The following is a 15,277-nucleotide window of genomic DNA, read 5'->3' on the forward strand; positions in this document are numbered from 1 at the left end:
GTTCTTTTTGGGTTAAACTCTCTCTCTCTCTCTCTCTCTCTCTCTCTCTCTCTCTCTCTCAATGTATCGGACTTCATCTGATATCCAACCAAATTTGATTCCCTTTAGTTGCATTTGGTAAGCCAAAACCACATCCAATTATAATCAGATGCAGATATGGTTGACTTTTTGCTACCCAATCCAACAAATATCCAAACTTGACAGATATCTGAATCCATCCGGTTAGCTCCGCTATGAGCTTTTCACCATCCAATTTCGAATCCGTTTAGCCAACATCCGATTAGTCGAATATGGTGTTGGACACATCCAATCCGAACCAAACTATTTACATCCCTAGGTGGGGGTGGGGTGAGCGTTTCAATTATATGTCTACTGAATCAAGAATTTCTTGATTCTCAGCATTCATATTCCAGAAAACTGAGAGCATGGTATTAAATTAACCTAACAATGTCCTTAACTTCTCTGTGGAAAATCGATCCAATTTATGAAAATAATCCGTGTTTCCGTGATTCATCTTTTCAATTCCACAGGACAAACTTACTGTATGATGTTGACGAGTATGGAAAAAGGATCCTCCATGCACCATGTAGGCCCATATTGCATCCAACCAGGAAGAATGCCGCCCGTTGTAGCAGACCACCTTGGTGGCACCCACACAGGACATGGATGCATGATCATCATTGGACCAAGTAGGACCTCATCCACTTTCATCCATCCAACCCAAGGTCAGTTTCACAACTGGATGGCAGCAAAAGGCTGAATGAAGCAAATGGATCTAAAGACAACAGAGGGTTCTTGGGTTTACATCACATTAGGGGACTATATCAGGACACAGCAAAATGAATAGCAGAAGTTGAATGTTAAAACCACTACCATTGAAAAAGTCAAGCTACAAGTTCTAAGAAAAAAAAGAGAGAGATCAAGATGCTAGTTCTAGAACAAAATTTCATGATACAGAGCTTGATGTGTTCTAGAAAGGGTGGGTAGATATGAGAATCCATGGTCAGCTGAGATTATTAGAATCAGAAGCAACAGGAGACCTTAGAATATGAGGACCAGGTGAGTTCCCTACCTTTGATGTTGTTTTGTGATGCTTCACAAGTGGGACCAGTGACTGCACAACGTCTGCCATTAAAGGCCTGTAATCTGCTTCAGATTGCACGCACATTGCTGCAATGGCTGCCACCTGAATAACTTCCTTTAATGAATACTGCCCCACCAGTGCCGGGTCCATTATCTCTGCAACTTTCTCCCTGTCTGTGAGCCTTTGCAAAGCCTACACACACACACACACAGAGAGAGAGAGAGAGAGAGAGAGAGAGAGAGAGAGAGAGAGAGAGAGAGAGAGATGAGCAAATCAGCAACTTAGCCACCGGTTGCATGCACACATTCACGCAAGATGAAACCATTAAAAATGCCAAAATGCAAACAATAAAGGAAACTACAAACGGCAAGCAACATTTCTGATGGGTCGAGTAATAGACGAAAAAACATGGTAGAAGTCTTTAAAGAATTCACAGGAAAAGACCAAAAGAAATGTCTTATAAAGGTACTTTTACAGAGTGAACTACTTGTCCATCAGGGAAAAAATATGAACTGGGTAACGTCGCTAATGATAAAGGCATCTACCAAAGCAGCGCTTGCCTAGCTGAATATCCTGCCGTGCAACTGGTTTGTGAAGAATCAAGACTACAACCAAGTTAGATTGAGTCATCAAATTCATGAGATAGGTGCCAGGTCACTCAGGAGACACTGATGCTATGATATTCCACTTAATCATGCATGCTGTATTGCTGTTCCATGAATTTCTCATGGTTCAGGATGTATGCAAGAAAGCTTCCAAGATTTAAAACTGAAAGACAATTATCTTAAATAGTTAAATATAAAGTACAGCACAACCAGGAGGAAGCTCACCCATGAAACAAGAACACATTCCCCAGCAGCTCTTTTCATGTCAACAGGAACTCTTCCAGTCAAGAGCTCTAAAAGCACAACACCGTAACTATATACATCTGACTTGGTTGTCAAATGCCCGGTTAGTGCATACCTGGAAGCAAGCAATTGTTAGTGTATGTCTGGAAGGAAAAGGATCAACCAAGGATTGTGACCAGAAAAAACACAACTCAAGGATAAAAAATACAAAGGCATGGACATCATCATTTTTAGGGCTAAAACATCATAGGAACTTTGTTACATCAGGCCCCTAAGAATATATTCAGCCTTTCAAGAGGGCTAAAACATCATCATTTTTAGGCTCTTTTCTGCCTTAGCCAAGATTCCAGGTGCACTTTCACAATTTTGGTGAACTCAAAATACATTAATACAACATATTTTTACTACCAAGCATATAATTCTAAATTTTTTGGCAACTTTGCAAGCAGATAAGTTGAACTGATAATTTTCAACAGTATAAAGTTGTCTTAAGTCATCACAGAACAATTAACAAGGAAGAAGTTTGTCAAATCAAAGAAGAATCTCAATCATTGCATAAATCAAGCCACACGAAGCCAGATTTTGAAAATGAGAGAATTTGTTACTTAAAAGAAGGGAATGACTTACTCAGGAGCAACATATCCTTGGGTTCCTAAGACTCTTGTTGAGACGTGGCCTCCAGCTTTATCAGAACCAAGCTTAGCTAAGCCAAAATCAGAGACTCTTGCATGGAAGTTCTTGTCCAGGAGGATGTTGCTGCTTTTAAAATCCCTGTGAATCACAGGTGGATTGATGTGTTCATGAAGGTACTCAAGACCTTTTGCAGCTTCAAGAGCTATCCTCAATCTAGTTCCCCAATCCAGTTTTGAAATACCACCTCTGGAACCTGCCAATTGATAACAATGGTAAACTCAATGTGAAAATAAACAACTAGCAGCTATCACAAATTCATCCTCGTGCAGATATTCAACAAAGATAAAATGATGAACATCTAAGAACCTACTGGTCTACAATCAAGTTCTCCATATGGTGATCATGCATCATGTAATATTCTTATGAGATTCTTCCTTTTTATATGATTACCCATTAAAAGAGCTATAAATAAAAGATAGTTATGCTCAAACCAAAAGTTATACAGCTCTTATATGAATGTCAAAGACAGAATATCTCCTAATGTGCATTGAACTAAGCACATAATATAAATGAAATGAGTTAAATGATGCCTACCAAAATAGGAGTTCATTATTCTCGATAAAGAAAATGAGAAGAAACCAGAGAGAAAGTAGAATGCCGTAAAACAGAGTGAAAGACACCTCTTAAGGATAAGTGGAATTTAAACCAATGGATGTCACAATAAGTACAAGAAATCCAAGAAATTCTTGATCACTGGGTTTCAAGCTTCCTAATTACATATTCCTTCGAAGGATGTGAAAATGATGAATAATCCTATCACTATGGGTTTAACAATTTGCATTAGCAAACTTCCGAAGACATGAAGTCTGGGCAAGACTATTTCTGCATTTTCCTTCTTACAATGGTGTCCTGCAGTGTCACAGGCATTAGAATGTCGCAACTTAGTTCATAGATTAAGATGGATCCTCAACATACAATTATGGAGATTAGATGCAAAAAGAATGTAGAACAGTGGAATACAGGGAATCTATATTCTGCCATGCGTTACATATGATGCAGCCTCTTGCAGAATAATGACATAAATTTGTAGGGAGGTTCAAAATTTCAACTTCTTTCACTCATTATTTTCATCAGCAAAACTTCCTTGAAGACATGCAACGAGAGGTCATCTGTTATATACTTTCAGAATCTTTGGATACTTTGAAACATATTCATAGTCGCAAACCAAACCAGTCTACTTTAACCAGATTCACATTGACCATGCCTTGACTAGTGGATCCCTTGACACCTTAGGGTGAACAGTGAAGTAAATTTGATCATTGACCTAGCCTATTTGTTCAGCTGATTAGCAGTTAAAACCTGTTTAACACAACATGAAGGCTAGTCACCACTTAGCTAAAGGTATGACATTTTTTTTTCCTTTTGGATGTTTTGATAGGCAAGCTGGAGGATGACCCTCTCTTCACACCCAGCTAGGTGGGTCAGCTTAAGGCATTCAAGTTGAAGGATGACAAGAGTTCAATACCTGGGGTGCACGTCCTTTGCATTAAGGCTGAAGCAGCAGGACCGTTGGTGGGAAATGGGGCGGACAAGGGGTTTCAACCACTTGGAGGTGCGCCGTACAGCAGGCGTAAATCTCTTCCAAGTCCCACCACCTAAACCGGGGCTTACCAAGAAAAAGCTAGGGGATAACCCCCATGGGATTTGAACCTGAGACCCCTCACCCTCAGTTATAATAGTGTGGCCCAACCATCCAGCTATCTCATTCAACCCCTAGGTAAGGTATAACTTAGCAATTAAGAATCATGGGGCAATTGTTTGTTGTGTAAATAATTCGGACTCATGAACTGCCACAAGGACCATTATGTGGGGACTGTGGATCTTAAATGACTATGAAGCAGTACTAGACACTGCAACCTAGATTTGCAATTGAAGGCCAAGATAGCTAACAACCTTGGTGTCTATAAATGTCATCTTTTCCCCCTCTTTTTATCCCTAATAGTCCATCTAGATAAACAGGTCAGCTTAGTGCTAATTGCAGTGAAATGCCACCAGGTTTTGGATGGGGGGGGGGGGTGTTTGTGGGGTGGGTAGGGGTGTAGTTGGGAATCGGTGGCTAAGAATTTCTAGAACACCACACATGAGACAATTTATAATTGTACCCTCAAGCAACTATCAGGTTTGGCAGGTCAGACATGTGATTGCTGTTAAGTGGATGACCTAGTTGTATCCTGGAATCAGGTTGCCTATTAACCCCATCAGCTTAAACTTTCCCAATGGGACAAATAACAGACTTTAAAAGAGATTCTTAAAGCCATTTAAGCTTTATCATGGTGGCCAAAAATAGGTTTTTTGGAAAACCAAGATCTCAAGCCTAAAGGCACATTTTTAAGATCACGGTCTTTAGAACTTCAATCTCTCCACTTCGGGATTTCAGAAGATGCGAATTGGGTTTGTGCATAACTGAATCCTCAGGATACAACTATGCTTGGACCTCAAGAGTGTCACTGCTTCGCAAGACCAGGTGACCTCTCCCACACATGAACTTGCAAGCCAAACGAGAGCCAAAACGATAGAAAGTAAGAAAAGTTTAAGAATAAAAAAATCTGATGACCAAAAGGATGAAAATGAAAGGTTTTTATAAACTTAGGAAGGCTAACAACGTTTTGGGTGATAAATGAGATTAAATGACCATAAATCCAATGTTTTAAAAAATGGATGAAAATGACCTTAAACGGTTACCTGTCTTTGACCAACGGTCAAGGATCTCCAAAACTGGTTAACAGTCACAAAGCCTCATAAGCATAATTTAAATGCTCTTAAACAAGTCAAATCAATGAGAGAAACTAAAATTTAAAGTTGGTTTGTCAAAAAGTCAAGGTGGGCTTGGTTCAGTCAAAATGGACCTAGGTGCTTTTGAATGTGCTTCATGCTGCTACGAGCATGCAAAGTGAAAAGTGAGGCATCAATGCTCCTCAAGAGACCTTGGTCCCAAATGCCCTTATACACACACGCGCGTGTGTGCGTGGTACACACGTCCATTCCTGTGCATTGTGCAACAACATCCGCAAGCCACCCTAAGACACAAGGGTTTCCAAAGTATTAAAAATAGAAAAGAGACTATTTAAACCACCCATCTTAGATACGAGACTAAATAGTAAACATATTTCAAAGGATTTTGGTGAAAAAAACCAAATCTTTATAAAGAACAACTGATATGCTCTCTGATAAATATCGTGAGATTTATAAAAAATTTGCGATAATATCGCAAGAAATTGCCTAAAAGTTTAAAATGACAATTTATCACAAGATTTTCAAACCGTGACAAATATCGTGATATTTACGTTTTTAGTAGATATTTATCGTGAAAACCCCTAAGATTTTTATTTTTAAATGTGTTTTATTTATATTTTCTTATAAAATTTATTTTTTGATATTTTTAAATTTATTTTTTATTGCCGAGATTTTGCCAAAAAAATGCAAGATTTATGAAAAAATTCAAAATCTTCCGAGTTTTTTGACTGCCGATATTTTTCCGTTTTAAACTTTTGTCACTATGGTGATATGTACATACCCATCATAGAAAATAGTTTATTTTGAAACTTTTTCCAACACTTATTTCATTAGAACATTGTTTACAAACCAGGAATTCCAACATATTCTGACATCCTCTGCTCGTTAACTTAAAAACAGTTCTAGCGAAACTCAAGGACCAAAACCAACACAACCATATACCAAACAAGAACCATAGGTAACAAAAAAAAAGAACATGATATTCATAAAAAATCTTAAATTATTCTCTTCTTTGAGCAAAGACAACATAAAAACTTAGCATAAGAATCTCTTATAATTACTCTCTCAAGCAGGGAAAACAGAGGTTCTTATAAGAATTACATTCACCTTTTGATGGAAACAGACCACAACATTTTTCCTAAGCAACATAGTCCTCTCTGAACTATTTAGCCCTTATAACAGCTGGCTCTCGTCTGTTATACATGAAAATATAGTACCTTCCAACTCTTTTTTTATAGCATATACAAATATTCAGATAAAAAGAATAGTATAACTCCTAAGCTAAGTAACCATGTAGTGAAAAAGTCCATGCCCACCTAACCCAACAATTGCACACAAATGAAATACCACAAAACGATAGTTCTACATATATAAGTTAACCATAAGCGAGATTCCAGTAGGTAAAAAATACAATCAACAGAAACCCACAAGATGAGCATACCTTCAGTTGGATACAAATGCTCTTGCAAGCTCCCATTTGCCATATAATCATAAACCAATAATTTATGTTTGTCATCAGAACAGAACCCAACCAAAGCCAAAAGATAATGCGATCGGAGACGGCTTAGCAATTCAACCTATTACATTAACAACAGAATCAGCATATAAAATACCAAAATAAAGAATTTTAATTGTGAAAGCTAATCCAACCTCCATTGTGAACTCCTCTTCTCCTTGCTTTCCCGATCGATCCATCGACTTAACAGCAACCCTCCTCCCGTCCGGAAGCGCCCCCCTGTATACCGAGCCGAAACCGCCATGACCAACAACATTGCTGGTGCTGAACCCACCTGTTGCAGCGTGAAGCTGCTTGAACGTAAAGCTCCCTACGCCATTTTCTGAGATTGCTAGCGCATTGGCAGAGCACGCACCCTCGATTTTTCCTTTGACAATGAAGAAGAACAAGATTCAGTAATGTGGCCGAAAATGCGAGCCAACTGCAATGTGGTGGGAAATTCTCAATGAACTACAGAAGGGAAGGAAAAGATCGAACCAGGAACCAACTCACCCTTCTGGCTCTTACGCCGCTTGGCTACCTTGTTCCGAATGTAGCAGTAGTAGCTGAACGCCACGAACAATGAGGCTACCGCCAATGCGGCCGCGACGACGATGATGACCAGACCAATGCTCTCCTTCTTGCTGTCTACATTCTGCAGAGCAGGCGAAGGCGAGTCTAGGTTCTGAAGGAGACTCCGAGCCATTAAAACCCCGGATCTCCTTCAAGTATCCGACGAAGGAAGGGCGGAAATCAAATTCCCTTCGACCACCAAATGCTCAAAATCTGATGACCACGAAAACCTTTCAGACTAAAGAAAGAGGAAACTCAAAAATTTGCACTCTGCTAAAAAAAACGAATACCCACTTCTTTTTTCCCTTAAAATTTTTGAAGTTAGAAACCTCCGAAGCTCCGAGAAGCGAGAAGAAGGTTCAGGCACCTAAATCACAAGAGAAGAGAGAGAATAGAGACTCTGCAGCTCGTCCGCCATCGCCGTACGGTTCCGGAGCTCGGCCCACCAACGGTGGCGCCCAAGAACTGCACCAAAGTGCGACCTTTTTCTTTTCTCCTTCGAGGAGACTTAGGCGAATTCCACAAGAGGCTTAGGCTCCCCTCCGCCTAGCTCCCTCACGATTCCTCCACCGTATCACCCACTCAAACGCTCCTCCGTGGAGCCACAGCTAGTTTAAGAGAGAGAGAGAGTGTGTGTGTGTGTGAGTGGCAGGCATTTATACCTGGACATGACGCGGGCTTCAGGGTAGAGGTGGGTCCCACATACCATCGCACCCTGGAATTCCACGCCGAGAGAGAAAGGGAGAGAGCCGGGAAAAAAAAAAAGAGAAGTGGGGCCCGCTCCACGGCTCGAGCCATTCTCATTTCAAAGGGGTTTTGAGGGGGTTAAAAAACCTCAAACCCCAAACACCGCACGTGACTATTTTTTTTTTTCTTTCTGTTAATAGGATATGGATCCGATGGTCATCCAAACCATATCCAGTTCCAAAAGGTATCGATGTTATGGATTTACATGCAGTGGGTTCCGTTATACCAGTTCCAAAAGATGTTGATGTTTGACATGCCTTGGATTTGTGTGAAAACCGAGCAGCTCATGACTCAACTCGGTTTCATTCATTGCGAACCAGTTCATGAATCAGCTCATTTACCAGTCGCATCAGCATTTGACCCACCTGAAATACAAGAACCCACGTTGACAAACACATCCTAACAATTTTTTGAAGATAGTAATGCCAAAAGCAATGGGCTTGAAACCATAGTCACAAATCTAGTTTTCCAAAAAATATCGGTAAAGAAAAATCTAAGAATACTTTATTGTTCATTACTATCTCACACACACATATATATATATATATATATATATATATATATATATATATATATATATATATATATATAACTGAACATAGGCCCCATTTCTCCTGCCCCATTCAACCCTATAGACTTTAAGTGTTTTATGATAGATCTGAATCGTTAGATGTATTTTGCATGTTCAATTTAGTGGGAATCTACTCTATCATGTTTTTTGATGAAAAAATATATTTTTCTGAACCCCAAAAAACTGATACCTTCATAGCCATTGATTTTAGATCACCGAAAAAAACATGTATACAAGTTAGATTCCAGCGATCTAAAAGCCGATTCTGACTAAACAAAACTTATAGATCACATTTACGATATTAGACTCAAGAAAAAAATTACTTAAAACTATGATTTTTGAAGGAGCCTAACGAAAAACGGGCATATATATATATATGGTTGTAGTTGCTTACCACTTTTCTGACATTGTTAGTCTATGTAACTTCTGAAAGGTTTTTTCATGCTTTCCTTAAATCTAATTATAAACATGCTATCTACATGTTTCATTTTATAGGAATCTACTCTTGGATTGTCTTATTGCGATACACAAGTAGGTTTTTATAAGGTTTACAAATTAATAGTCTAATTTTTTTATAAATATTTAAGGCTTAAAAATTCATTTTTTTTTATCAAAAACCATGATCCAAGTGAAATTTCTTAGCAAATTTACTATGCTAAAGATATTTGCAAGGTCAGATTATGAAATGAAAACAGTCGTTTGCTTGTGGTAGGCTGTTGATAGGCAGCTACCACCTATTATATATATATATATATATATATATATATATATATATATATATATATATATATATATGAGAAAGGTGGTAGCTGACTACCACTTTATTGGCCTACCACCAGCCAATTGTAAGTGAATGGGCATTTTCGGGTATTTTTTTGCAAATATGACTCTACAGATGTATTGAGCATGGTAGACTTGGTAGGAGATGTTATTTGAATCAGTTTTTTTTTTTTTGATAAAAAAAACTATAGGAACGTATTTAAGGAAATCATGGAAACACCTTCAGTGATAGCTACCGCCTACTCTCTCTCTCTCATATATATATATATATATATATATATAGTAATGCTACGATGTTCTGGGTGAGTAGGTGTACTCTCACCTACTCCAAATCATACTTCTATGTTGCATCTTCTTAATCAGACCAACGTAAATTACTTGATAGGAATCATGTTTTGGATAATGATTTTTGAACATAAAAATATATTTTTTTCAGTTATAAAGTTTTGCTTTATTGTAAGCCATCAATTTTAAAGATTTTAAAAGACCTACATGTATGCCATAATCACATGATCCAAAACGTGTTTTTCACTAAATAATAATTGCAAATGGTATCCTATATGTTAAGTGGGCATAGTCAAGCTGAAGGCCCAAGATAGAATCCCTCTGTCACATGGGCGGCTGTTGTGCAGATCATATTTATAAGAATTTATCAACAAAAAAACTAAAAAAAAATTGAAGCATTTATTAAGTGGGAGTAAGTATTTCGGGAGCACCCTATCATATTATATATATATATATATATATACATGAGAAAATATTTGCTACTAATGAAGGTAAGAAACTAATTAGCTAACAAATTATAGATGCAAGTTGTATCGACTCAATCTAACTACATAGATGTATTCAACATGGTTTGTTTGCTAAGGATCCTGCTTTAGATCATGCTTTTCAATTTAAAAATGTGATCTTTTGAGTTAAGAAATTTTGGCACATTGTGGGCCGTTGATTTTTTGACCCCTTTAAACACCTAATTACTTGTCACAATTACATGATTCAAAACAAGTTTCTTACTAAACAAACCATGTAGATCACATCCAACTTGATCTACAAAAAATTGAAAATTTGTGAAGAAAAAAGTGAATTCTACTCCTTAGGTCTTTATCTTCATTAGTAGCCAATAATTATCCGATATAAAGGAAAAGTGGTAGCTGCCTACTAACAGTAAATAGGTGTTTTTGCTTCTTTTTTTTCGCAAATCAGATGTATTCAGCATAGTTGATTTGCTATAAAAAATGATACTTTGATCATGCTTTTTTTTTTGATAAAAATATGACTTTTTAAGTATTAAATAAGTTTTAAAATTGCAGATTATCGATTTTTTAATCTTATAAGAACCTACTGTGTGTCAAAATCGGACAATCCAAGAGTTTTCCATAAAATCAAGCATGTAGATCATATCTGTATGGTCAGATTTAAAAAAAAAAATAGAAAAAAACTATTTCAAAACCTAGTAGACCGTCTATAGGCTAGAAAAGTAGTAGGCAGTTACCACCTATATATATTATATAATGTACATAGAGAGAGATTGGTTCCTCCTACCATAATGGACTGTTAGGGATGTGATATACATGGTTTGTTTAGTGGGGATTGACCTTTGGATCATCTAATTATAAGGTTTTAAAAAAATCAATGACCCAAAATTTTTATAAAATTTTAAAGCTCACAAAAATGTAATTTTTTTTTAATAAAAAAAACACCATCCAACCTAATAAATAAAATATATTGAACACATCTATGAGGTCTAATTTGCAAAACTTTAAAATTTAAATTTATGCATAATTGTGACTACGGTGGGAACCAACTTGATGTGTCACGCCCTCTGCTAATATCCAATCTTATGGTTACAAACCTGTGGCACTACAGCTTGGATTGGGTTAGGTATCCAGCAAAGAACCGACCCACTGACAGCCCCATAGCTTGGGGGCAACCTTGACAGCGAGTGAATGGTTTGGTTTAGGTCACTGTTCATGAGTCATGACTGAGTAAGACATAATATTGGGACCCGCGTTTTAATGAATTGAGATCAGGTGCAATGTGATTGCACATTTTAAGTGTGCTGCTGCGCCTCATAGCCCATCATCTGCTGTTGGGCTCATTGAGGACAGGTTGTATCCCAAAGATGGTGAGTGATCACATCTTTGAATTTCGCTTTGTTATCTTGCAGTTTCATTGCAGCATAGTAATGTTATGTGGGGTGGACACTGGACCCGGTAACACAATGGGATTTGGAACAATGTTATCAGAATCGGCCCGAATTGGCCTGAATCTTACCTCACTTGTTCAATTGACAATCGGTTTAAAGCTCTTTTTTTAATAAATATGATATTTGTTTGCTATTATATTATTTAAGCATTGAATGCATATTTGAGAATTTGATTGAACATTATAAATCATCATTTATTTCATTAATGTATTCTCATTGTTTTAGACAATTCTTGAAATTTTTATTATTTTATTTTTTTAAAGCAAACTTTTAAGTAACCCTATGAAAAACAATTCCATTGCTTCTTCTGATCAACCAACTTGTAAGCATTAGAAAAATCATATTCAGAGGAGAACAGAAAGGTCATATTGTAAAACCATGAAAAATAGTGCATTAGAACTGGCTAGTCTAGTTTAGTTTAGGCTGTTTTGATTATTTGACTGTGATTAGTGGATATTTTGCATTACCTAAAACTTGGCCAAGTTCATGAACTCCCATGCCACTTATGAATGTTTTAATTCATAAAAACTTACAATCCCACTAGTGAATTCATGAATTTGTTGGTCCACTTAATTGCTCCAGAGCCAAGCACACCCTGACCATAATAATTTGTCATAGTTTCTACTTTAGTCTCACTGCTTTGCTTGTTTAAAGCATTTATCCAAGGATTATAATGATCTAGACTTTTCCTGACCCATTCTGGATCCATTGTGGTACATGTTTGCATACCTCCAACAGGAACTGGATTCACTAGCCTTTGCAGTCTGTCATGTTAGGACAGACTTTAACTTCCACAAGAAAAGACTTTTTTCTTTACATATCCAAACAGCCCACAACAGCTTGTTGGAACAGACTTTACCTTCATACTTTGAACATGAATTTCTGTACACAACAATAACCAAAGTTACTTTGGTTTACTGCACTTGGCTTTTTTCTAGAGTTGGTTACTGTGTAGAATTCCAACAGTGGAACTGACAACCACCATTGGATACTTTTAGCTTATTATATTTAACACGGCAATAGCTTTGATGAAGTCTGACAATTTTGTGGTGGCTTTCAAAGAGGACTGACGCCAAAGTCGCCTGTTATCCACAGTGCACTCTTGGGAAGTGATGTAAAAAATAAATAAATAAATAAATAAATAAATATATATATATATATATATATATATATATATATATATATATATATATATATATATATATATATATATATATATATATATATATATATATATATATATATATATATATATATCCCATTCTCAAGTGGTTAAAACCCGTCGGCTACGCCCCTTGTCCAAGAGGGAGTTTGTTGCTTGAGTGCACCTTGAGTACACTATGGATAACAGACGACTTTGGCCCGGCCGGTCATTGATAGGTGCCTTGACCAGGCCCAATGCCCACCCCTAATTAGGGGTGACAATGGGTAGGGTTGGATTTTTTTTCACCAAAAGAGAGAGAGAGAGAGAGAGAGAGAGAGACCAAAGTGCCATGATCTGATATAGAATAGTAAGAGGCCGACTTATAACAACACGATTCTTTTGGTGCTTTCTAAACAAATCGAACTGTGTGTTAAAAACTACCACTTTATTGCTGTTGTAGGCTAGGAATGAGAAAATATTCACCCACCAACTGGGGCTCCGCTTGTGTGGTAGGTGCAGCTAGTTCACGTCACCTTGTGTTGGGACGTTGCAGGTTCAAAACCCAATGGTATAGTTGTATAACTGGTAGGGGTCTGACTAACCCAGCTTGCCCTTAAAAAAAAAAAAAAGAGAAATATGTACTGGCAAACGAAAGCATGAAACACATCATGACTTTGCCACACCAAAATTTGCATTAAACTCTATGCATATCCCCAAGTTCGTCAACTATTAATTCTCATGTCTACCGAGCCATAACAGTAAAATCGGCTGTCCATCATCCTTTCTACCTTTGTCTTCTACTTTAACCAACCCACTTTAAGCTCTCTCCTTGAATCCAAACAAATATATGAAAAGTAATGTTAACTTACATAAAGGCTTAATGTAAATGAACATAAAATAAAGAAAAGTCGAAACTAATTAGAATTGAGAGCTGAAGGTGTGTGTGTGCGTGTGCGTGTGTGTGTGTGTGTGGGGGGGGGGGAATGCGGGGCCCACTGGTGGCAATGGAGGAACTCTTGCCAACAAGAGAAGCAATGACGAGAGCTTTGTACACCGTCGATCTCTACATCTATGTTATTACCTTGATAGCCAAAAAGGTAAAAACTATACATAAACAAATTTAAAACATTACTAACGAAATATTTTTATAAAGAAAATAAACATGATCCATCAAGTAGATATCCTATTTTAAATTAACTGCATGCAACATTTTGGAACCCTTTCCTGTTTTGTCATGATAGATAAGGAAGCAATGGTTCAACCACCCTTTGTTTATGCCAAAATATGGGACTAAGTTAAATATATAAAAGAATTCTACATTGACACATTGTCACACACACAGAGAGAGCCGAATCAAAGATATCAACATTACGACCGGTTCAACAGCCGTTGAAACCGACAAACAAGACAAAGAACACATAAGCCAAAAATAGACACAAAATACAGATAAAACCGAGGCGATCAGTCCGGATCCGGGGGAGGCCTTAGCAGCAAGTGGCGTTGAAGATCCGGAAGGCATATGCGTAACGATGCGTATACATCCACCAAAATATAATTTACTAACTTGTTGAAATTAACCGGGGTCTGCCTGAAAATAGCATTGTTGCGCGACATCCAAACGGCCCACCAGGAAGAGAGCAGCTAAGTTCTCCAAATGATCCGCCAACTTTTACATCTACGAACTGGCTGGGGTCCCCACAAGAGGTCTACAACGAAAGACTCCTGGCGCACGGACACGACCGGTTTATTCCAGGTAACCTTAAAGATATCTTGAAAGACCTGACATTCCCAGAATAGGTGCAACGCAGATTCCTCGGCCCTCTCGCAGAGAACACATTTACTCACAATACAGAAACCTATAGACTTGAGGAAGCTATCCGTCTGCACCCGATCATGGAAAATAAGCCAAGCAAGGAAGCACGCTCTCGGAGGAGGACCTTTGCCCCAGATAATTCTCATATGGAACCGATTCACAACTGCCGGAAGGAGAGAAAGGTAGGTGTCTTTAGTGCGGACGGAGCCATTCGGAGTGATCGCTCTACAAAGGAACTGGCTCTGAGCGACGTCGTCGCCCTCACCACCCCACACAGCAGACCAAGCTTGAATCCACGATCTCCGCAGATGCGAAATGGGCGACCTAATTGCGTGCTGACCCCCAAACAAAGACTCCACTGCTCCATATTTAGCCTGAAGGAAATTCGCACAAGGGGACCCCGATTGATGTGCAAGCCAACTTTGCTTAACAACCAGAACAATACTTCTTAACCTAGGGTCTGAAATCCCCAAACCCCTTCTATTCTGCGGTAGCCTTATCGTTTCCCAACCCACAAGGTGACGTTTTTTATTGTTACCTTGCCCAGACCACAGAAACCTGGTCAATACTCTAGAGAGCTTCTTATTTAT

The 15,277-nt window shown here is 38.0% G+C and overlaps 1 protein-coding gene across 1 annotated transcript; it reads right to left on the reverse strand.

The window, feature by feature from the left end:
• Nucleotides 1-988: 988 nt before the first annotated feature.
• Nucleotides 989-7,559, reverse strand: LOC149819799 (putative serine/threonine-protein kinase PBL21). The gene is made up of 6 exons (XM_089983493.1): nucleotides 7,367-7,559; nucleotides 7,009-7,241; nucleotides 6,800-6,935; nucleotides 2,560-2,818; nucleotides 1,915-2,047; nucleotides 989-1,276 (listed from the first exon to the last, which is right to left on the reverse strand). Exons 1-6 carry the CDS (start codon nucleotides 7,557-7,559, stop codon nucleotides 1,004-1,006), a joined length of 1,227 nt encoding a protein of 408 aa, XP_089839619.1. The 3' UTR covers nucleotides 989-1,003.
• Between the last annotated feature and the right edge of the window lie 7,718 nt (nucleotides 7,560-15,277).

Source organism: Nuphar pumila, chromosome 12 (genome assembly GCF_984573655.1).
Source record: "Nuphar pumila chromosome 12, dmNupPumi1.hap1.1, whole genome shotgun sequence".
NCBI classification, from domain to species: Eukaryota; Viridiplantae; Streptophyta; class Magnoliopsida; order Nymphaeales; family Nymphaeaceae; genus Nuphar; species Nuphar pumila.